This window comes from Tachypleus tridentatus, chromosome 1 (assembly GCF_004210375.1).
Source record: "Tachypleus tridentatus isolate NWPU-2018 chromosome 1, ASM421037v1, whole genome shotgun sequence".
Lineage (NCBI taxonomy): Eukaryota > Metazoa > Arthropoda > Merostomata > Xiphosura > Limulidae > Tachypleus > Tachypleus tridentatus.
In genome coordinates this window covers 63894057-63917688 of record NC_134825.1, presented here as the reverse complement: position 1 = coordinate 63917688, position 23632 = coordinate 63894057, and the positions used below count along the sequence as shown (strand labels likewise).

General features: G+C 33.0%; 1 protein-coding gene and 1 long non-coding RNA gene across 3 annotated transcripts in view; both read left to right on the top strand.

Moving 5' to 3' along the window:
- The first annotated feature begins 15434 nt into the window (after positions 1-15434).
- The window catches only part of LOC143250504 (protein phosphatase 1 regulatory subunit 14C-like), a 37729-nt gene continuing 29531 nt past the window's right edge, over positions 15435-23632 (top strand). Inside the window, exon 1 of one of the 2 annotated variants that reach the window (XM_076501142.1) lies at positions 15435-15623. In XM_076501142.1, coding sequence (XP_076357257.1) covers positions 15435-15623 — 189 coding nt within the window. The remainder of the gene's footprint in view (positions 15624-23632) is intronic. The other variant, XM_076501152.1, reaches the window with a different exon arrangement.
- Positions 15632-22541, top strand: LOC143250512 (uncharacterized). The gene is made up of 2 exons (XR_013028221.1): positions 15632-18005; positions 19140-22541. It is a non-coding gene; the product is annotated as an uncharacterized LOC143250512 (long non-coding RNA).

Here is a 23632-nt window from a genome sequence, read left to right as displayed (position 1 = left end):
TCTGTTTATATACATATATAATACACACATATCACATTTGCGCATCTTGACGGGGCCCGGCATGGCCAAGCGTGTTAAGCTGCGGGTCGCAGGTTCGCATCCCCGTCGCACTAAACATGCTCGCCCTTTCAGTCGTGGGGGCGTTATAATGTTCGGTCAATCCCATTATTCGTTGGTAAAAGAGTAGCCCAAGAGTTGGCGGTGGGTGGTGATGAGTAGCTGCCTTTCCTCTAGTCTTACACTGCTAAATTAGGGACGGCTAGCGCAGATAGCCCTCGAGTAGCTTTGTGCGCATTTCAAAAAACAAACAAACATTTTTTTGACGTTACCCGTCAAAATGAGTATGTTGACATCTTTATTATCACCCATAAATAAAACATTTATATCAACATAGTTACAGGTGTACATTGCAATTTGTTAATAAATAGCATTTATGACAATTTACAATATTTCCGGTTAATATATTTTATAATTATATTTTAATCGGTATAAAACCACTACATTCTCTTTACTACTAAGTGTTACTGTTTTCTCGTTACTGACCTTATTGCTGAATCTATGAATTTATTATAAAGACGTTCAGAACTTCTGTCATTAAAATAAACATATTTTCAAGATCATAATATTTTGGTATCTTGTTAAAAGTAAAATTAATCTAATTGAATTAAGTGAAAGAATATATTCAAATTAATTCAAAAAATAAGTACAACTACGTTATTAAAAAAATACTCAAATTGTTTGGAGTGCAGGTCGAGTATAGTGATACAGAGAAACTTCATGGAAAGCACCAAAATTAAACGATTAGGAGTTGCCATAATTCATTGAATAAATAAATGCTCCACATGTTACTCACGTGGGAGACCAATTATTAACGGCTATAATGTATAAAACAGATTTAGTTGTGTCAGTAACAAACAGTTCTACTCCCCAGTGGCTCAGGGCTTAAGATCCAGGTTTCGATATTCATGTTGGATGGAGTACAATTAGTACATTGTGCAGCTTTGCACTTAACAACAAATAAATCAAATCGACTAATTTTATTTTACGACTATATGCAAAAGTTGGTAGAAATTGATAAGATCAACATAAAAAAAACTGTTGAGAAAGCTGGAGATAAAACATAATTTAATAAAATTAAACTAAATCTGAGACGCAGTTAAAACAATTTCTATAATACTTTGTCCAAATAACTAATAATAAAAATTTGTCTAATCGATTTATTATTGTTTACCTTACTTAATAAAAACATGAACATGTAGTATATACAGTTGTTTTATAAGCTTTTATTTGTCTATCTCGTCTTTTAAAGTGTTTTTATATAACTGTAAAAATGAAACAGAATGCTTAGTTTCCCAAGACTAAGTAGAATCTTTGTATTTACAACCTTAAAATCATGGGTTCGATTTCCCCCTGCTCGACTCAGCAGATATCCCGATGTTGCTTTACTGTAAGAAAATACACTTTTACGCATTAACTTCTTTTTTTTTTCACAATTTTTCATCAGGTTAACCTGACATTATCAAGTAATGAAGTTATCAGAACAGAAATAAATATAAGTTTCTTTTACGATTTATTCACAACAGTAAATTAACCTCAGTTGGAACAGGTCATTGGATAACCTCGCGAATGAGATTTCAGATTTGTCCTTGAATGCTTATTATTCTTTCAAGCTGAATTACTCTTAACGTTATTTGTCTACTGTGGAATTTGATGCTGTAAAACATTAAAGCTCTCTCAAACTCTTGATATTTTAAAACCTGATAAAAGTAACGGGTTAGTATTATGTGTATAAATGTTATTACATACTCAAATTCCTTTAGATTCTGTCACATATTACATGAATTACTAATGGTATAATTATTCGGACTATTTTTCTCCTCCTTATTATGTGTATTGATATTTTCACAACGTTTCTATCAGTGAATTCTTTGGTTGTCGTCAGATGTTATATTAGGCATTTTTGCATGCATCACAACCAGAAACCTTTACTGAAAATTACGAAGATTCGGCCCCCACACGTTTGATACCGAATACAGGCACTCTAACAACTTGGCTATCAGAAGGACAAAAGTGTATTACATGAACTATGAACCTCCTCTGAAAATAAAAGGTAAATTACAAAGACTTCTGTCAGACCTTAAAAGCGGTGGTGTAATTTCTAAAAAGGTTTACAATAGAATTAGGCCCTGCATGGCCAGATGGTTAAGGCGCTTGACTCGTAATCTAAGGGTAGCGGGTTCGAATCCCCATTGCACCAAATATGCTCACCTTTTCAGCCGTGGGGCCGTTATAATGTTATGGTCGACCCCACTATTCGTTGGTAAAAGAGTATCCCAAGAGTTGACGATGGGTGGTGATGACTGGCTGCCTTCCCTCTAGTCTTACATTGTTAAATTAGGGATGCCGAGTGTGGATAGCTCTCGTGTAGCTTAGCGCGAAATTCAAAGACAAACAAACAATAAAATTATACCACAGGCTCACAATGTAGTATTCTTTTTGGATTACTTAAAATTCGTATGACTAATTTTAGCATTCGACCCATAAGTATAATCATAAACTAGTAATTTGTTATTGATTTTACAACACCATTCACTGTTAATGAATACTCAATTAATGAGAGTTTTGACTTCTCTAAGAAGGATTTAAATTTTTTGAGCTGGAACATAGTCCTGATTATGATACAGAATCGTTTAACACTAATATTCAATTGAAATAATTAACTGAACTCTCTGCTTACTTAACTTTTTAGAACTTTAAAGTTGTAAATGGGTTAATTCAAGTTGTTTTCTTAAACTGCTTCATTTTGGAACAGATAAATCACATTTTCTGTTTGAAGGAAAATTTTATGACCAAATAGATGGTATAGCGATATGGTCTAAATTTGCTCATACTTAACTAATCTTTTTTCTCGGTCATACCTATAAAATAAGGTTTCAGCGGGGTCCAGATGAGTTTAAGTCGATCTTCTGTTTTAAAAGGTATGTTGATACCTTTGTACTATTCAAACACTAATACCATGTTTAGGAGTTTTATCATATTCAAATGACAGACACTGAAATGTTGACTTTACTGTTTAAAAGAAATGTTCTACATTACCACTTTTAGACCTTAAAATTTTAGATCACGGGAAAAAGTTCTCAGCATTTTATTATCATAAATCAGTTGTTTGTTTTAAGTTTATATTTTGTATTTTCGATTTTTGGTTCGTTCAAAGAGCTTTTAAAATAACAAGTACAAATCTGGCATTCCATCTAGAACTTGATATCGTCAAGAGTTATTTGAAGAACTGTTTTCCTGAACATTTTATTAGCAACATTATGAAGAAATTCATGCAAAAAGTGACGTCACCCAAGTACTGGTGTTTGATGCACATAAATGACAAACAATAGTCTTATCGTTTATGGGCTCCTTAAGCTTTAACATACAGAAAATTATACTGAACATTTTAAAGTCTTTATACCCACAAAGTATTTTCTGAGAGTCGTCTCTAAACCTTAATTACACATTAAAAGTTTTACAAGTTTTCCAACACTACGGAAGATAGCTAGTACGCTGGTATTTAAAAATAAAATAAATAAAAAATTAATGATGACAAATAAAAATCAACTAAATAGTAAAAACAATAAAAACTTATATATATATATATATATACGAAGTAAAAAAATATGTGGTCATGTGCATAAGCATATACAGACACGCGCACTTACCGACGCACAAAGTTATAGAAAATAAAATACTATTTATTCCCTTCAGGTAGAGGCCTGGCATAGTCAGGTGGTTAAGGTACTCGACTCGTAATCCGAGAGTTACGGGTTCGAATCCCCGTCACACCAAACATGCTCGCCCTATGGGTCGTGGGGGCGTTATAATGTGACAGTCAATCCCACTGGACAGTCAATTCGCTGGTAAAAGAGTAGCCCAAGAGTTGGCGGTGGGTAGTGACGACTAGCTGCCTTTCCTCTAGTCTTACACTGCTTCGGGCGGATTGTGAGATGCTAATAAACGAAGTTATTTTCTTCTTGTTGTGTCTGAGTGATAAAGAATCGGTATTCTGAAGTGATTGTTGTTATGGATATAATCATTGTAACACAATTCTGAATGTTGACGATGTGCTCACGTGCTTGTTCTGACAAACAACATTCGACCTGTTTTTCCAACGTAGAGTTGCCTATAATATAAACAAGTAATGCAATAAACTAAGAACTTTAATGTGCAGTTGTAACATTTTTTGATCGTGTAAATGAAGTTGGTCCAAGTATCGAGATACAGATGTTGATGTGAAAACGCGTTGCATAATGAACACATTTCACCATAAAATAAGTAGTTTTGTTCTGGTGTCTTTAAATGTGAATGAACAAATATATCTTATTTTATTTTATTTTAGTGTTCTTACAAAGATATTGGGTTAGTTTGAAATTTATCACCCAAAATTTTGTCATTTTGGAGTATCCCAACACTTTTTTGTGTTGTAAAACTTTGATGTTTTGTTTTGACATCTCATTAGATGTCAGAATCAAAAGAATTCGATTTTTTGTGGATATTCTTTTTGTTTTCTATTGTAGTACAGTTTTGTGGCTAATCGTTGCAGCATCTCTGTGAGCTTAACTGATTATATGTAGAGGATAAGCCTAATTTTAAAAGCCTGCTTAGTAAAATCAGATTCGAAATTAAATAAACGAGTGTGTGTGTGTTTTCATATAGCAAAGCCACATCGGGCTATTTGCTGAGTCCACCGTTGAATAAACGGTGAAACTGTATTGGAAATAGCGTGCTAATGGATATAGAATGGTTTTCGTCGTAATCCAGAAAAGAGTAGAAGTAGGTAAGCTTATAATAGATGGGTTTTGAAATTGTGTTCTCTGTAGTTACGGTTAAAGTGAGGTCGAGGAATTTTACTGAGTGGTTTGAAACGATGTTTGGGTACTGAAGGGCTAAATTAGATGGTAATTATTCACAGAATGAACAGAACTATGGAGTTTGTCTATGTTGGAAGATGAAATTTAATTTATATCGTCAATGTATCCTCAGTATAAAACAGAAATAGGGCCATTATGATTATCACACATGTTGTGCTTTATGTAGCCTACAGCAAGGTTAGAGAATTACGATCCCATTTTATAACCAGTTTCCGTTTGTTTGTTTCTCAGTAAAATTAATAATTGTAAGAGAAGACATTTAGCGTCAAAACGAGTTCAGCTTGTCTTAGTACTTATTAATGGTCAAGCAACTGTCGTTGTTTGAGGTAGAATCTATGAGCTTCAAGTTATTCATTATGTGAAATAATACTATAAAATACTTCATGCCCATTTTGAATAGTAATGGATTAGAGGTAGTTAGAACAATTCCGTTAAAACTTGTATAACTCCGACGTTATATTTGGTATAGGCTTGAAGAATACGTTCTGGAAGTGCTATGTTGTTCCTAACAAACTAGAGATTAAACTCTTGGGCAGTTACATATAGAGACTACAGATCTCATGGGTTTTCAGACTTGTATAAAGTTGCAAAACAACAACAAAAACAAACACTATTCTTAGGTTCAACACCTCTAGTGGGCGTTCGCCAGCATCTGGTAAGCTGTTTATGGTTTACTTTACATTAGATTGTCAATTTTTTTCAGATAGTTGATTTGAAATTTAATTTCTCATTCATCCTTGGAAAGTTGTTGTTTTATTTCAACTGCACACAGGTCCTTACACTATATCTTTGTAGGTTTCTATTTTCTAACCATCCTGGCATGGCCAGCTGATTAGATGTGTTTTTGTTTTTCTTATAGCAAAGCTACATTGTGCTATCTGCTGTGTCCGTTATTTTAACAGAAACATTTGTTTTATTGGTTTCTTATCGACATAATTCTATAAAATAACGTAAAGCTGGAAATTTTGCTCATATGGAGTGTCCAGGTGTTATCATCGAATGGAGTATTTGTGAAATGTCTTCTTTAGCGTTCAAAAGTAGGAATAAATTTAAGACCATTTTCAATGATAATGGCAAAGACCTTCCAATAACTTTTCTATTCTATCCAATGTTTTCAAGAGTATATGTCACAAGTTACAAAACTGACTTTAAGTTATAGTAACTAGAAAAAATATAAAAGTACACCAATTTAATATAACGGAGGATGTGAAACATGATACAAATATAATTAAAGAGTTATACTCGCTTATCGTCAATATACGTCTGTTTGTTATGAATTTCACGAAAAATTGCGCGAGAGTTATTCGCATTAGCCGTTTCTAATTAAGCAGAGTAAAACTAGGGGGAAGGCAGCTAGTCATCACCACCTAACGCCAATTCTTGGGCTACTCTTTGGCCAACGAACAGTGGGATTCACACACACATTATAACGCCTCTAGGGCTGAAAGAGCTTTTTACATTCCGGGTTGAGCATCCGAGCTAGTAAGACGTGTCTTTTTTTTTCCTTCTGTTATGATGTTTCTTCAACCAGCCAGTTCGACGCTAAGAACCTCGCCAAAAATCAATTAGATTAATAACTTCTAATATATAAAAAAACCCGAAGGCCCTGCATGGCCAGGTAGGTTAAGGCATTCGACTCCTAATCCGGAGGTCGCGGGTTTGAATCCCGGTTGCACTAAACATGATCGCTCTTTCAGCCGTGGGGGCGTTATAATGTGACGGTCAATCCCACTCTTCGTTGGCAAAAGAGTAGCTCACGAGTTGGCGGTGGGTGGTGATGACTAGATGCCTTTCCTCTAGTCTTACACTGCTAAATTAGGGACGGCTAGCGCAGATAGCCCTCATGTAGCTTTGCGCGAAATTAAAAAAAACAACAGAAAAACACGTGCATTTTGATAACACTATGTTCCAACAATGACTTTATTTGTCGTTTTGCTTTAATTCAGAGTCCCCGTTAATTAAAAGAGGTTTGTTTTTGTTAAAAATATTGGTGATATAACAGAAAATAGCTTAATTCAGAAACGATTTAAGTTCCAAATTAAATCGATATTTTTATTTTCATGATATATTTTATTCACTTGCCTTACACTACATCTTTACTTTAGGCGTATTATACCAGAACTCACTACACTTAAAAGGTTTCACGGGTTTCTTGTACCCCTGGCACTAAAGTGGTAATGACAGACAGTAGTAAAACTATTTTATCCGAATAAACCCATTTTTGGTTATTATGATTTCTCTTGTTTTGAAAAATCAAGGGAAGTCATGCGTGATGTGACGCATATTGGCTTTTAAATAGGCTAGAAAACTCACCCAATTCCCCAGCTACCAAACGCAGTTTCGTTATCTATCAAATTAATTTAATTTTAAAAAACAAGACAACCTGCAACATTATGTACAATAAGATGCAAAATAGAAAGAAACTTAAAAAGATACTGTTGTTCAATGGCTATCCGTGAAGTAAGATTACCAAGACATTCCACAAAATTGACTTACAAGATTTTAACAGCAGAAAAACAGACCACCATATGAAAACACTGTTTCATGGATCATGTCCTTTATGACTAAACTTTTAACTATTCGTCTTTGTCAAGCGACTAGATCTAGGTTAAATATCTACGTTGTACACAAACATGGTAAAAACTTGAAGGATATATTTATTGGTAAAAGAAAGAAGTGTGTGAACAACGAAGTCACAATAAAAACTATAATAATGCTGAAAAACTCGCCAAATGGAAATTAGTTTATTGGTAAATACAAAAACACCATCTGGGGGCAACAGCCCTCCATCGGGTTTCCAGTGAGAATAAAAACCAATGTCTTTACTCGTTCAGCTTTCAATAACATTACAATGGAAACTTTGAACTAAATAAACCGACCAAAAATGACAATCCCATTGTATTATCCTCATAAGAAACATTGCACATAGCGACGCTTTCAAAACCTGGGTATCCAAGGCAGGTATTAAAACTCAACAAGGTGACCGTACCTGTATTCTAAATGTCTATAAACAAATACAGAAATTCACACACAAAACCTTAATACACAAGCACACCGCTATCTGAGATGGGGATTTGAGGGTTGACATATTCCTTTCCGAAACACACCTCTCTTATGCAAATGATGATATCATCTTGCCTCCTTATTTTTAATTTCATTTTTGCTTTGTTTAATGGATTTCAAAAACTTCCTACACATGCTACTCTTTTAATTATATAAGTTTATTTCACTGAGTATTGTCCTCCGCTGGGATAGTCATAAATCTATGGATTTGTAACACTAAAATCACGAGTTTCAATCCCCTCTATGAACACAGTACATAGCCCGATGTGTCTTTGCTCTAAGAACATACACACACACACACACACTGAGTACTTGTTTGCCGTTTTTATCGGTTTGTTTGTTTTGAATTTCGCGCAAAGCTACTCGAGGATTAACTGCGCTAGCCGTCTCTAATTTTACAGTATAAGACTAAAGGGAAGGCAGGTAGTCATCACCATCCTCCGCCAACTCTTAGGCTACTCTTTTACTAACGAATAGTGGGATTGACCGTCACATTATAACGCCACCACGACTGAAAGGGCGAGAATGTTTGGTGTGACGAGAATTCGAACCCGCGATCCTCGGATTACGAGTCGAACGACTTAGCCCACCTGGCCATGCCCGGCCTGTTTTTATCGATAATCTTAATAATAAAACAATTATTTTCAAAGACCCGGATAATATTTAATAACTCATGGCTAAAGTAAGTTAAGTTACTATAAACTTGATCGAGCCCGGCATGGCCAAGCGCGTTAAGGCGTGCGACTCGTAATCTGAGGGTCGCGGGTTCACATCCGCGTCGCGCCAAACATGCTCGCCCTCCCAGCCGTGGGGGCGTTATAATGTGACGGTCAATCCACTATTCGTTGGTAAAGAGTAGCCCAGAGTTGGCGGTGGGTGGATGACTAGCTGCCTTCCTCTAGTCTTACACTGCTAAATTAGGGACGGGTAGCATAGATAGCCCTCGAGTAGCTTTGTGCGAAATTCAAAAACAAACAAACAAACTTATCGGGATTTCACTTACTCTAGCGTATCAAGTTTATTTTGTTTGTTTTGAAATTTCGCACAAAGCTGCTCGAGGACTATCTGTGCTAGCCGTCCCTAATTTAGCAGTGTAAGACTAGAGGGAAGGCAGCTAGTCATCACCACCCACTGCCAACTCTTGGGCTACTCTTTTACCAACGAATAGTGGGATTGACCGTCACATTATAACGCCCCCACGGCTGAAAGGGTGAGCACGTTTGGAGCGACGGGGATGAGAACCCGTGACCCTCAGATTACGAGTCGCACGCCTTAACACGCTTGGCCATGCCGGACCCATCCCGATAAGGTTATGTTTAATTTAAATGTAATTTATATGCAACAGTTAACTAACCTGACGGTGCCAGATTAACCTGATAAAACGTCGCAAAAATGTTCTTAAATGTGTAAAAATTGTGTTGAAAATTGTCAACAAAAGAACTCTTGTTTTCAATTTAAAAAGCTATATATTCTTGACTTATTTACTACCTTTTAAATATAAAAGCAGTTAACTCTACAGCAACATATATTACCTATATAAGTATAATATAACGCAATAAATAAATACGAAGGTTAGAAAGAGAAAATTCATGGTTATGAAAAACTTTGTATGCAAATAGATATATAGAGAAAAATAATGTTCTATCATGTTTTATCGTTGGGCTGATTATTTTTAATTATTTAGTGAAAGATGCTAAGTCCAGTCCGCTATGCCATTTGGGGCATTTCTTCAATGCTGTTTGCCACAGATTACGTTTATTTTAATTAATGCAAGTTATGGGAATAAGTTTATAAACAAGCTGCCTCCCGCTAGTACAGCGGTATATCTCCCGATTACAACGCTAAAATCAGGAGTTCGATTCCCCTTGGTGAGCTGAGCAGATAACCTGATGTGGCTTTGTTATAAGAATAACACACACACACAAACACATAAACAAGCTATTGACAAGTGTATTAAGCCTACAGTAGTTCCATAGTGTGATTTGTAAATAACTAGAAAGAAATTTCTTTGATTGGTAACAAATAGTGACTAACTTACTGGTTAGCTTAGAGAAGCATTAATTCTTATGTATAACTTTTTTAGAGCATTCTTTGGATCTATGTCTTACTCGATTATTCACATACTGAATATTTAAATAACTTCTCATTCAGTGATTACTCGTATTTATAAATAATACTAGATTCTTGATGTCACTGTGAAGTTTGTAAGTGTTCTAGAACTTCCTTTATGAGCTAACTTGATCGTAAAGTCATGTGTCCTCTAGCAAACATCTAAATTTTTGGTTTGGTTTATTTGTTTTGAATTTCGCGCAAAGCTACACGAGGGCTATCTGTGTTACCCGTCCCTAATTTTGTAGTGTAAAACAAGAGGAAAGGCAATTAATCATCACCACCCAACTCCAAATCTTGGGCTACTCTTTTACCAACGAATAGTTGGATTTATCGTACCATTATAACGCCCCCATGGCTGAAAGGGTGAGCATGTTTGGTGTGACGGGACTCCAAGTTTACGAGTCGAGTGCCTCAACCACCTGGCCATGCCGGGCCAAATCAAAATTTAAAAAATAAAAATGTAGTTTACAACAACATAAATAAACAAACTGCATTTTTATATGCTTAAAAAGGACACTTATTAATTTTTAACACATACAAATGTTTATTTTATAGTGCATTTTATACACTATTAAATTGACAACACTAGTTAGAAATGTTTATTGATACAAGTATTTTCCTCACTAACTGGCCTGGCGTTGGCCTAGTGGGTTAAGGCGTTTAACTCATAATCTGAAGGGCGTGGGTTCGAATCCCCGTCGCTCCAAATAAGCTCGCCCTTTCAGCCGTAGGGGCATTATAATGTGACGGTCAATCCTAGTATTCGTTGGTAAAAAAAAGTAGCCATGTATAACTAAGTTGGCAAAATTAGGGACGGCTAGCACAAATTATCCCTCGTGTAGCTATGCGCAAAATTAAAAAAACAAATAAATTTTACTGCTTAAAGTAACGCTGACCTGTTTTGCGTTGCAATTTTTATTCTTGATAAAATATTACGTTATTTGATTAATCAATTCAGTAAATGTTCGTATAGTAAGTAACCTTGACTTTATTTTCCTTACAATATCGATAATTTTGAATTCTAAAGTAAAAGTCAAGACAAATATCCTGCACAAAAATGAGATAAATAAGATGGGAAGTCATAACTTTGTGACAACTTAAATATATTTTTTATTTAGTAACCTTTTTCTGATACAAGCGTCACCAGGCGTGTGGTTCGTATACTAAGATTTTATATACCCGTGAATGTGCTAGTTTATACTGATACCTCTGTTTCTGCTATTATCGAAGTTGTAGTGTGAGTGTATGTCAGGATTAGTGTTGGTTGACGAGTTTAAGGTTATTTGCATTGTAATTTGTAGGTTTTATATTCAAAGAGTAATAAATTGAAAAAGGTAAATGCAAACTGTTACATACATATTGTATTAGGTAAGAAACTTTTTTGTTTTTTTAAAGTCTTGCAAGGTAGTACTTAAGATTTAATCCGTTTATGTTTAGTGTTTGTAAAATTGATTGATTTTGAATATTAACTCAAAATGATCGGAGGTCGGAGTGATACCTGAAGCAAGCTTAAAGAGTGGAGAACTAAGTATTTGGTCCAGTGTTTCACTGTTTTATATGATGTGCAATGGAACTTGGAAGAAACCTTAGAACACATTTTAAATTATTGAATTTCAGAAAGCCTGAGAAAGATTGTTTTTACTTTTTAAGATTCAGGAGTGCAAGTTTCAAAAGCTATTTTAGGTGCATTTAACTATACTTTTGAGTTCGATTCCCAGGCAGTTGAAAGTGGGAGTAAAGGGCTTGAATATAATATTTAAGATTTATGTTTTAAGTTATCATATGGTCTTACAAACTACTGCAAAGCACGCAAAACGTTACAGTCACATGATCAATAAGGCCAAATATTTTCAGCTGTAACTATATCATAATTTTATTTGCAACATGGTTCATTACAGTGACGATTAAGACATTTTATACGTTCAGCACAATATCGTTTTGTAAATTATTTCACTAATATTTTGTTATCCAATAAATTTATTATTGTATTTACTTCTAATATACACACTACTAAAGTTGCCTTCCTTGCTTTCATTTTTAAAACTTTTCTAATTATAAGATGCTTCACTTAAGTTAACAAATTTGTAGAGTGTATTAACTCAAATTGTGTGTTATGACTTATTTATTTTATTATTTAGTTTGTAGCCTGTTGTTGTTACTTTTTGGTAATTAGTTGGACCTATTTATTAAATGTATAAGCACTATGTAAAATAATTGTATATATTGAAATGTTTAGTCAGAAAAGTCTAATATAGAGTTTTTTTCACAAGTATTTAAGGTGTAAGTTAAAATGGAGAAAGTACTACAGGAATCTTTAGTGAGATGTTGAAATATATTTAGGAGCCAGTGGGTGGTATATTTGATGGGCTAAAAAGGCTACAGATGCAAAATTGAATAACAGAGGATATAAGTGGAAGGTTTCAAATCTAGATGGGTTTTTTTCAAATACGTACTTTTGTATTTCTTATTCCATGATGTAAACTAATGGAAAGGTTTTCCATATGATGTATCCAACAAAAACATCCTTTAAGGACTAAGATGACTGAAAGTACAAACAATATTTCAAATGAAATCTAACCAGTATCTAACAAGAGTCAGTTGATGATTCCTTAGATTTATCATCAGTAGTTTTATGGATACAACCTAAAAGTAATTTCTATCATAATACTATCTAAAGTGGATTTCCTAGAAGGCTTCAGGGATTTTGTAACAGCTATGTCCAAATTTTTTCCTCAGTAGCTTCACCTAGTGCTTCCCCAGTAAAGTTGTGAATTTGAGAATTTATAAAACATTTGGTAAATTTAGCATATGGGCAAAACTTGACACAATTGTATCACCAGTACAACATGCATTTTAAATATAAATTTAATATTACCTCCATTGTAGAGTTTCATCAGCCATGCTTTCTTCTAACACTAATGAATTTTATGAACAGGGTTCTTATGTAAAGACCTACAATGCTTAATTGTGAGGGAGTGTTTGACTGTTATGTTTTTTTCTTAAGTGGAGTTTTGCAATCTAAGGTTATAATTTCCAGTGTATAAAAACTATAATATTTTTATAAAAGACAATGCAGAGAAGGCTACTTTGATCATATAGGCCATCCTACAACCACAAAAAATAAGTTAAATTAGGAATGTGACTTTTGTAGAATTTACTTTTTTCCCAAAAGTATTTATTTTGAGATTTGTTAGAATTTATGAAGAATTTGATTAATCCATTTCCTTGTATCTATATTGGTATGAACAAGTGCTTTTTGATCATAGCAGAAAGAATTAGTGTCATCAAATTTGATTTTAATAGAAGTGAACCAGTCACATTTCTTGTCATTTGTTCTTGGACCCCACATTCTCTGACTGATTTCTTTTTAATTTTTTTAAGCATTTCACACTCACGTCTTTGTCAAATGTATAACATTTAACATCAGTATTCTCTCCCAACAAAACTGTGAAAGAATTCAAGCTAAGAGAAAGCTTGTAATCAGGAAAACAATCCCTCAACTTGTTATTTTAAGTGAAAAACATTTAAGGAACTTGTCTGTTGCCAGGTTTCCAAAGAATCTTACTCATTTTTCTCGTGACATTCAGTGTCACCACTGTATTTGCATCAAGGGATGAAACTTTAAAGTATTGCTAAAACTAAATGAGACATATTTCACATTAATTTTAACTCTAATCAGCTTCAACTAAAGTTGAATAATATGAATTGTTTTGACTCAAAGCAGTAAATGCTGAGAATTGAGTGCAATATTGTCAAGTTATACCTGGAAAACAATGTTAGTTCACTTTTATTGAGTTTAATGATGTGTTGTATCTGTATAAAAAAATTTATTTTTTAAGAAAACATAACAATTACTCTACATAGGCATATGATAGACAATGTTTTTTTTTATATTGATCTAGAACTATACCTAATTGTAATGAATTTGATAAAAAAAAAAGCATTTTTAAAGTTAGTCGCATTAAAAATCTTGATACGAAAATTGTAATTTAAAAAATTTTTCTATGCCTTTTAGTGCAATGTTTCTGTTCTATACTTTAATATTGAAACATGTTATTGTTCTAACCTGGGCATTGATATTACTAAGGTTTGTTTTCTTTAATAAGAATAACTTTTTCAATATTATGAGCTCATTCAACCATCATAATATCAGGAAATTTAAGAATAGAGCTGCCTAAACAACTGTCCAAATTGTTTAAGTAGGTAATGAATGTCAAATTATTCAAACCTGACATCTAGGGAATGCCACTTATCCCATTCTTCCAAATGAAAAATTACTTATTTATTAACCACATTTTGCTCCCTATCAATAATCCAGGATTTCTCTTTAACTCTACTAACAATAATCCTACTTAACTTAATCTATGGCATTATGTTAAAAGCTCTGAAAGTCAAGACATGATATCAACCAGATCCCAGGATGTCCTCATCCAAAAAAAAGTATTCATACTAAAAGTTATGAAACTAAGAAAATCTGTGCTATAACTCTTAATTAGTTCTAAACTTTAGATTTAATATTTTGTTAAAAAAGCAGAAAATAAACTAATTGTTTAAGAAATTCCTAGATCCTCTCCACTTTATTTTTTAAAATATGGATCACATTGACAATCTTCTAATATTCAAGATATTTCTAAATAATAAACATAAAAATAGAAAAATAAAAATTGTATTCATCTTACTGTTTTGCTATGCTTATTAACAGTTTTAGTTTAAATCTCTTCAAGAATGGAAGCTTTAGTTCAGAAGTTTGACTTTTCTTTTATTGCTTTAAATGTAGATTTGATGTAACATAAAACATACCTGAACAAATTATCTAGATTTGCATATAATATATAAGAAGCTTGAGAACACATAAATCTTTGTTTTAGCTGTATCCGGTAATAACAGTGAAAAACGTACATTATTTTTTAATACAATAACTACTGTGTGAAGGTTGAAGAATAATCAAATTAAAATTTTTAGATAAACAGAAAATTATTTGTATAATAATCTGGGAAAAAAAATTATTTTTAATTGCACATCTAAAAGATCAATGACAAACCAAATTTTTATACTGTATAAATGCAGTGTTGAAAAATCTCTTATTTAGTTTTCCAAAATATATATTATACTTAGAATTACATCTTGTAAGTAGTTCTTACATATGACAGTAAGTTGCTTTAGTAATTTTCTTGTATCAGTTTCAAACTGTAAATCACAATGTTAGTATAGTTAATTTGTTCTGTAATGTTCTTAAACATTAAATTCATTTTTCAGGGAACCTTTCTTCAGAGTGAAAATCAATGGAATTTAAACTATCAGCTTCTTAACCTAAACATCTCCTTAGGAGTCTCGTGTAGAGCAATGCAAACAGACAGCTCTCCTAAAGCTGGGCTTCATGTGAACTTTGATACCGAAGTTGAGGAGGTATCTGAAAGAAAGAAAAAATACCTCACAGCCAAGTATGGCCAACATCAAATGAGTCTGATTAGGAAAAGGTTACGTGTTGAAATGTGGATGTATGACCAGTTACAATATTTATTTGGATGTACGGTAGGATTCATTGGTGATTTTTAAGTAAAACCTGATTTTTGTAGTTCAAAAAGACTGTTGTATTGAGATATCTTTAGACATAAACTAAAATTTGGCAAATGTACAAAGGCAAACAAGTTTACAATATTTTCTCCCTTTGAAATAGAAACCAGAAAATTTCATAATATTCTCAACATTATGATAAGAAAGAAAATGTGTTACTTCACTTATCAAAACCTTGAGATATTTATAGAAAGTTCAATCATATGTAGTGAAAGTTTGATATTTAAACAGATGTATATTTATATTATTAAAGTCCTACCCAACAAGTCATGCTCTATACATTGCCTGCTATAAGTATATAAATAGTTATACTGTTCTGTTACACTTCATTTTTTGTTAATATTTGCTTTTACCATTCTCTTGTTGTAATGGACGAGAAATTTCAAGCATTAGAGCTTTTGTTTTTAAGTCTGTTTTTAGTTTTTATTAAAGGTCAGAGTGACAAAGAACTTTGTAGTTTGCTGTATTAACTATACTGAATGTAAATAGCAGTTACGATATGTTTAAAAGAAATAACTGAATTTTTTAGGTTTAAAATTTATTTTCAGGCATTACATTGTATGGATATTTTGGTTGAAATTTGAGGAAACTTGTACAAATGTTTAAAATACATAACAGTTCTCACCAATCAATGTTGTATAATAGATATTTAAAATTTTATTTAAAACCAATCAACAGATATAAACAAGGCACTCTGTGTTCAATGTTATTCATGTTGTCCTCATGTAGAAATACCTTGTTTAAGAACATTGATCATTTTTAAATATTTCTGATTTTGTGTGTGTGTGTGTGTGTGTTATACAACTGATCATTGAGTATTTTAATATATTTTAAGTATGAATAGTTCCAGAGTGTATAAGACAATGAACTGACAGTAAAGAAAAACTATTGACTATTCAGTAATTTACTATGTAATGCCACTATTGATATTTGTATAGAAACATCAGTCTGTTACTTTGTTGTGGTTTAATGACATGATTGCAAGACTGTGGTATTAACTCTTTTCCTCTAACTTAAACTTCAACATGTGTTCTGTCTGAGCATTAGTAAAAACATGTCAGTGAACCAGAATTTAAAGTGTAACACTTTTAGCAGTAATTTAAAATATATATTTTTAGCCTTGGCACAGTGGCTCATAGCAAGGCTTTGAGTGTTTTTCATGTACAAACTTTTAGTTCATACCTCTGCCATTTATTGACTAATTTGAGATTTAGTTGCAGTGTGGGACTCAGAAGGTCAAACCCTTTTGATTGGTGTATTTGACCATGCTGAAGGTCTTGCAGATGAATTTAATCCTGCTTAAAAGAACTTCAGTGAGAGGGCAGGCTGGTAGAGGTCCTGATGAGCAACCAAATTGAATCATATATACACGAACCTTACAATTTGTATTGCTGGTGCACAAAAATATAGCTAATAGAGAGGAAAAAAAGGTCTCCTAGATTAATTTACTTTAATCATTAAAGAATTTCAAGTGTTACAGCTCTTATAAAGATTCACTCTTGTACAGTTGTTTATCTCATTCATTGAATAATGCTTGCTACAGTCCAGAGCTGCAGAAATTCAAGCTCAATGGGTGCCAAAACATTTAACCACCTGGAGAAGACTTCCTTCAAAAATGAAACCGTTTAAAAAAATAAATTTGGATAAACAAATTTTTCCTAATAGTGTTACATAGTAGAAAGTAGTGTGATTTTCATCTGTTTTACACATTGTGAATATTAAAACTTCTTGGTGGTAGTAGCATACCTTAAGACCTTTATCTTGTTATCCCCATCCTCCTTTTTGAAACTTTTTTTCTTTTAACCTTTGCCATATTTCATGTTAGTTTACCATGTTCAAAAAAATCAATCACAACACCTTTGCTATACAAGATAGCATAATTATTGTTTGTAGGAAATCAAAGATTCCCACAAGTCATTGTTTCATGCATGTGATATATATATATATATATATATATATATATATATAACCTGTTTTATATAATAATTTGTATGTTCCATATCTCCAGAAATTAGTAGGGTCTGTACCCTGAAGATTGTGATTATGGAGATCTCAATGTACATGTACTTATGTTCAGTAAAGGTGCAGCAGATTTGTTTATTCCATCCTGCTGTCACTGTAAATCCCCTATGAATACTTGTTTCTCAGTATTGAAGAGCATGTCTTACTGTTTTGTACTTTTCATGAAAAGTGAATGTTTACTTTTAGAACTTACTTTAGGCACTTCTGATAAAAACGTTTTTGTATAGCTTCTACAAACATTCTTTAAGATGGCTAAAGTATAACTTGTATAATTTAACAAAAACCTGTTTCATCAAAATTAATTTTGTTCCACTGACTGTAAGTATGTTTTGTCCAAAGTAAAGTCTGGCTTTTGTGATCCACTCCTGACATATTTCGATTGTGAAGTCTGTACCATTGTGGACACTTCATTAGTAGCTTATTATGTTGTTTTAGCATTGTCATTGAAGGTCATATATATTGTCATATATATATATATATATATATATATATATATATATATCATTAATTGTGAACTTAAGTTTGTATTTATATCAAATGCTAGACATTTTCCTCTAATGGAAAATGTGTAATTTACATTTTGTCAAAGCTGTACAGGCACCCCAGTAGCACTACGATATGTCTGTGGACTCATACCACTAGAAATCATATTTCAATACCTGTGATGGGCAGAACACAGAGCCCATTGCAAAGATTTGTTTTAATTCCAAACAAACAAAACTTGTACAGTTTTAATAGATCTTTATCAAAACTAAATTCCTAGTTGTACACTTTGTTTACATAGTTTACCAATAGTAAAGTGTGAGTTATATAACATACTAAAGACTTGTTATAATTGGCTTGAATGACGTACTGTAAACATATTCATTGAAAGTGAATGTTGATCACTATAATTGAGTTAAGTACTCTCATCAGTAAGTGAAGTATTGATATTTATAACTGAAAAACTTATCAAGAGCAGAGTCTAACATGTGTATATTTAACTTCCTGTAGATATTTTTTTTTCAAAAAAGGTTTTGATTTTTAAAACTTAAGGTAGACATCTTTCAGTACCAAAAAATCTGGTTTGTATATTTCAATACCAGGATAATATTTTTTCTGAACAAGCTTTCAAAATGTATGGAAACAATTTAAGTCGGGGAAAAGGAGGGAAAAAAAAAAAGGCAATAACTGTGAAGGGAAGTGAAAAGGAGAAATAAAAACTGTAAAAGGGAAAATAAGATGAAATAGAAAAATGTGAATAAATAAATTTTATATTTGCTATCTGGTTTTGTTGCTGAAACTGTGCTACTGTGGTGGTGTTGTCAGCGAGTCAGTTGCTGTGAAAAATTATGGAATAAGTTTAGGAGCTTTGAGGGTATGAGAAATATTTTGATTTCTTTTTAGAATATTTACCCCAACCTAAAAGACACTATTGGAATTAACTTCTGATTTGTGCCACTCTTTATACAGATACTCAGTCATTAGAGTATCAACAGGATCATCTGTAACATAAATGACTTGCAGCACTGGATCTAAAAGCTTGTTACAAGATATACATGTACGTTGCTGAACATGGAGACATTGAGTAATGTTTGAACTGAAGTTGAGTTTTTCTTACTTTGTAAGAAGGTTTACCTCATGACTATGATATTCACAAGCTATCCAAGGCCAGTAACTATCTTTTATCTATAGTAATTAATATTTATGGTAATAGTACAATATCTTCATTGGCACTGTAGTCTTATGTGCCTTTTCTATTATCCTTTTCTGTTATTCACTATTTGTAAAATGTTCGAAGTGAATAGTGACATTTTTTAAAAAATTTAGTTTTGCCTCCATTGTTTAAGATATCTTGAAGGTATATACTGGTTTATTACATTTAAATTTTATTTTCAACACAGCATTATACTTGACTATACGTCTTTCATTCATAGTGTAACAAATTCTGTGCCTTGTCATCGTTTTAAATGACTAGGTAATGCTGACTTTTCTTTTTATCATGCAAAGTACTTGGAAAAGAGTTTTTATGTTATGCAAGTGTATAAATAAGCGTTCTTGTAAATAAATGGGTGATCAAAACGAGTGAATTTTGCATGTTATGAGACACGAAAGCCAAAATAGTGACATTCCTTATTTATTATGTATTTTTGTACGTACACGAGGTCGTCTTATACACTTGTATATGTACAAAGGGTTATTTATAATATCCAAATGTTTCTTAACTTTTGTCGATACCCAGCATTTACTGAAGAAAATATGGGTGATTAGTTTTTAACGGAAAATAAGTTTAAAAATTCATATTGTCAAATATTTTTACTTCTCTTATCGAATAACGTTAAATTTTTCCACTTAAATAATAAGAAATGTTCATTAGACATTATTATGATTGTTTTTAACATAAAAATACCCGGATAAAAGAATTTTGTATCCTCGAAGTTACTTAACTAGTCTGCTGTGTGTGCGTTGTCTGTTAGTGTTATAAATTGTATACTGAGAACAGTTAAGCTGTTTATACAGAAATCGCGAGCTTTATTTTTTAGGATTACAGTCTTGCGCACTTAACGCTATCAAGGAACAGGCTCCGCTTTGGGAATGGAGGGATTCTTCACGTGAATCATCTGCACGATACACTTTTAAGTTAGACTTGAACCTGTTGTTACGCCAAATTGTTTCTGAAGTAATGACACTGTTGGTTCCAGGATATTTAAAAACATATCAGTCACACACGGATGTAAACTAAAACGCTGTCAGTGTCGTGGTACATTCCGAAAATTACTGTAAGATTCTCTGTGCACTTTATGTAAGCAATAATCAATTAACCAAAGATGTTTAGTAGCTCTCTACACAACGTGATGTAACATCTTAAAACAATTATGGCGAAAAATAGGAAAAGCTTACCGCCATAGTCGTATTTAAATTGATTTTACATCAGTGTTCGTATATTCTTGGTTGTATGTTTGTATGAAGGGCTTATGAAATTCAAAAGCACCTTTCTTAATACTAAAAATACAAAAACTGTTTATTTCTAAAATATTTTATCACGGAAATATGTATTATATAAAATCATATTATTAGGCTAGTAGTATTGTACGGTTAGTCAAACTATACTGTCAAAACGAGCTATGAGTGCATGGACTGTACGTAAATTTGTCGAACAAACTGCTTTCGATCAATATACTTGAAGCACGAACTCGACTGAATCAGTCTATACAAAATTAAAGTCGATAGTCTGCATAGTTTAAGAATCGGTTGTTTTCCTTTTGCATTCATCTTAGTTATAGGCTTTATGGGATTATTTAGTTTATTTTTTTCGGAAAAGAGAATTCAATTAACGCATGTACCCTGAGAATAAGGACTGTTTTCTTGAAGAGACTGGAAGCATTGTTCAGCGTATGTAAACCAAAATAGCGTGTATTGAAAATGCTGAGGCCTTAACTGACAAACATTATGGTACCAAAACCACAGTTAACGTATACACAATATAAAATCACTCTCTAGCGCTGCATGGCCAGGTGGTTAAGGCGTTCGACTCGTAATCAGAGGGTCGCGGGCTCGAATCACGTCACACCAAATATGGTCGCCCTTTCAGCCGTGTGGGCGTTATATAGTGACGGTCAATCCCACTATTCGTTGGTGGTGGTGATGACTAGCTGTCTTCCCTCTAGTCTTACACTGCTAAATTAGGGACGGCTAGAGTAGATAGCCCTCATGTAGGTTTGCGTGAAATTCAAAACAAAACTCACGCACACACTCTCTCATATATATGTATTTGTGTGCGTGTGAACATATATCAGTCTATTACTGATTAGCTTAACGGCTAGAAAAACAACCCCCCTCACTCTTTCTGTCAAAATATATATATATATATTTGTGTGTGTGTGTGTATTACTGATTAGCTCAGCGGCTAGAAAAACAAATTTCCATTCTTAGAATCCTGAATCCGGAACTGAGTAAATAAAATGTATTCACATGTCTCAATTATGTACACACATACATGGTTTTAATGAAAGTTCCACTTGTAATAGGTATAGTGTACATGTATATTTTAAAGTGATTTTTCGTTTTACTTGTTTTTATTCTGTTTATATTTTTAACTGTTTCATGATTACTAAATCTTTATAGTTGAAAGTGGTTACTGGAATATGTAAAGCTTTGACCCAGTTACGTGATTTGTCGCTTCACGAAATTATCATGAGTAGCTGCTTACGCGCCATATGCGTCTGCATTTTTTGTAGCTTCTACAAATACTTCATTTAGTAACCTTTTTATGAGGCGTGTCTTTACAAGTGCTGTCTATTTCTCAAGAGTACTTCATTTAGAAAATGACGCCACTTAAGTCTGTCATATTAACCAGCCCTAGCTTTTTATGAGAAACTGGCTTTCTCACGTCAGTAGCTAACTGTAGCATTTGTACTTCGAACCAAGTGTGTGTGGCTAGAGCGCAAACAGTAGATAACATAGACGCTTAGTTGACTGACATGTAAGGTTATCGATTGAGTTATGTACGTTTCATGTGCCCATCAAACTGGTTAGGAGATCAGGAAAATAAAAATTCGATAAATAAAGAAGTTAAAATAACATGTTTTGCTGTCTTCTGCTTATGTCTTACCCGTTCATAAATGTGTATTGGCTTCTGGAACATTAACTATCATTATAAAATAGCACCATGAAATCGTTTAAGTACAAAAAATTATAACAAAAGTGCGATAACTGTTTATTTATCTTGGTCAGAACGACATGTACAGAATATTAACTTTCGAACGTGAAAAGTGTATTCATACACATTTGAAATAGTAAGCAAGGCCACTATTTGTTTAGATACTGAAACACCATATTAATTTAAGTAAATCGACAATAACAGATTGGTGTTATTTTACATAAGAAAAAAACAAACCTGACATCTTCTGAAATGTCACTGCTTGACAAATTGTAGATCAATTATCAGTGCCTAAAGTACGTAGTAAGTTTAAGTGAGTAATGTAGTTCTATAATAGTTGGTTTTAGAAAGTTTGCTTTAATTCTGAATTTAGATCTTGTTTGAAACGCGTTGTGCTTCTCATTGCTTTTTCAGCAGCACAAACGAAATAAAACTATCTGGCTCAGTATTTTACGCATGCGCTACAATTTATGTTACCGATATTGCTGTGTAAAGGACGTAACATAATTATTCCTATGCCGCGCAGGGGGTAGATTTTTTACACCCGATGGGGGGTATGATTTTTGCAACCACTTATGTGGACTGTTCAATTTGTAAATTGGTAATCTCTGATTAGGTGAACCTGAAAGCTGTAAACATGCAGTCAGAGTAATCTTGTTGCCACGATACTTGCATGTATGCTTAGGCCTACTGACTGATACTTACGAACTATCGCTTAGATCGAAAAGCTTAGAAGCACGCCTATATTAAAGATGTACAATTCGGCTACTGAAAAGGCCTAATTATGTAATTCGATTGGTAAGAACACGAGAATCACAAGAACAAACACACAGTTTGTAGGCCTGTGAAGCAATAAAACAATTCAACAGACCAAACTGTAGGGGGGATGATTGTATGCACCATACCCCCACACCTAAAATGAAGGGGGGATATATACCCTCCATCCCCCCAGGATCTACGCCCCTGCCTATGCGACATATAACGTTTAAACATCGTTTAACAAACTTAGTTTGAATCTGTACATCAAATTATATTCTGTTGAAGTATGAAAAATATCGTTTTTTCTTAGTTGATGAAATTTTGTATCTTACATTTGGTCGAAAATAAGAATAGACCACCCATGAAAGAAGCAGTTTTTAAATTTACAGAATAATAATTAATTTGTATAACAATGAGTGTATTATTGAAGGACATAAACACTTTTTTCTGTTATTCTCATTCATAAAGTCTGTTACACCAACTTGTACGTATTATAGATGTGTAGTTTTGCCCTCTATTCAAAGAAGCTGTAATCTTAACATAACTG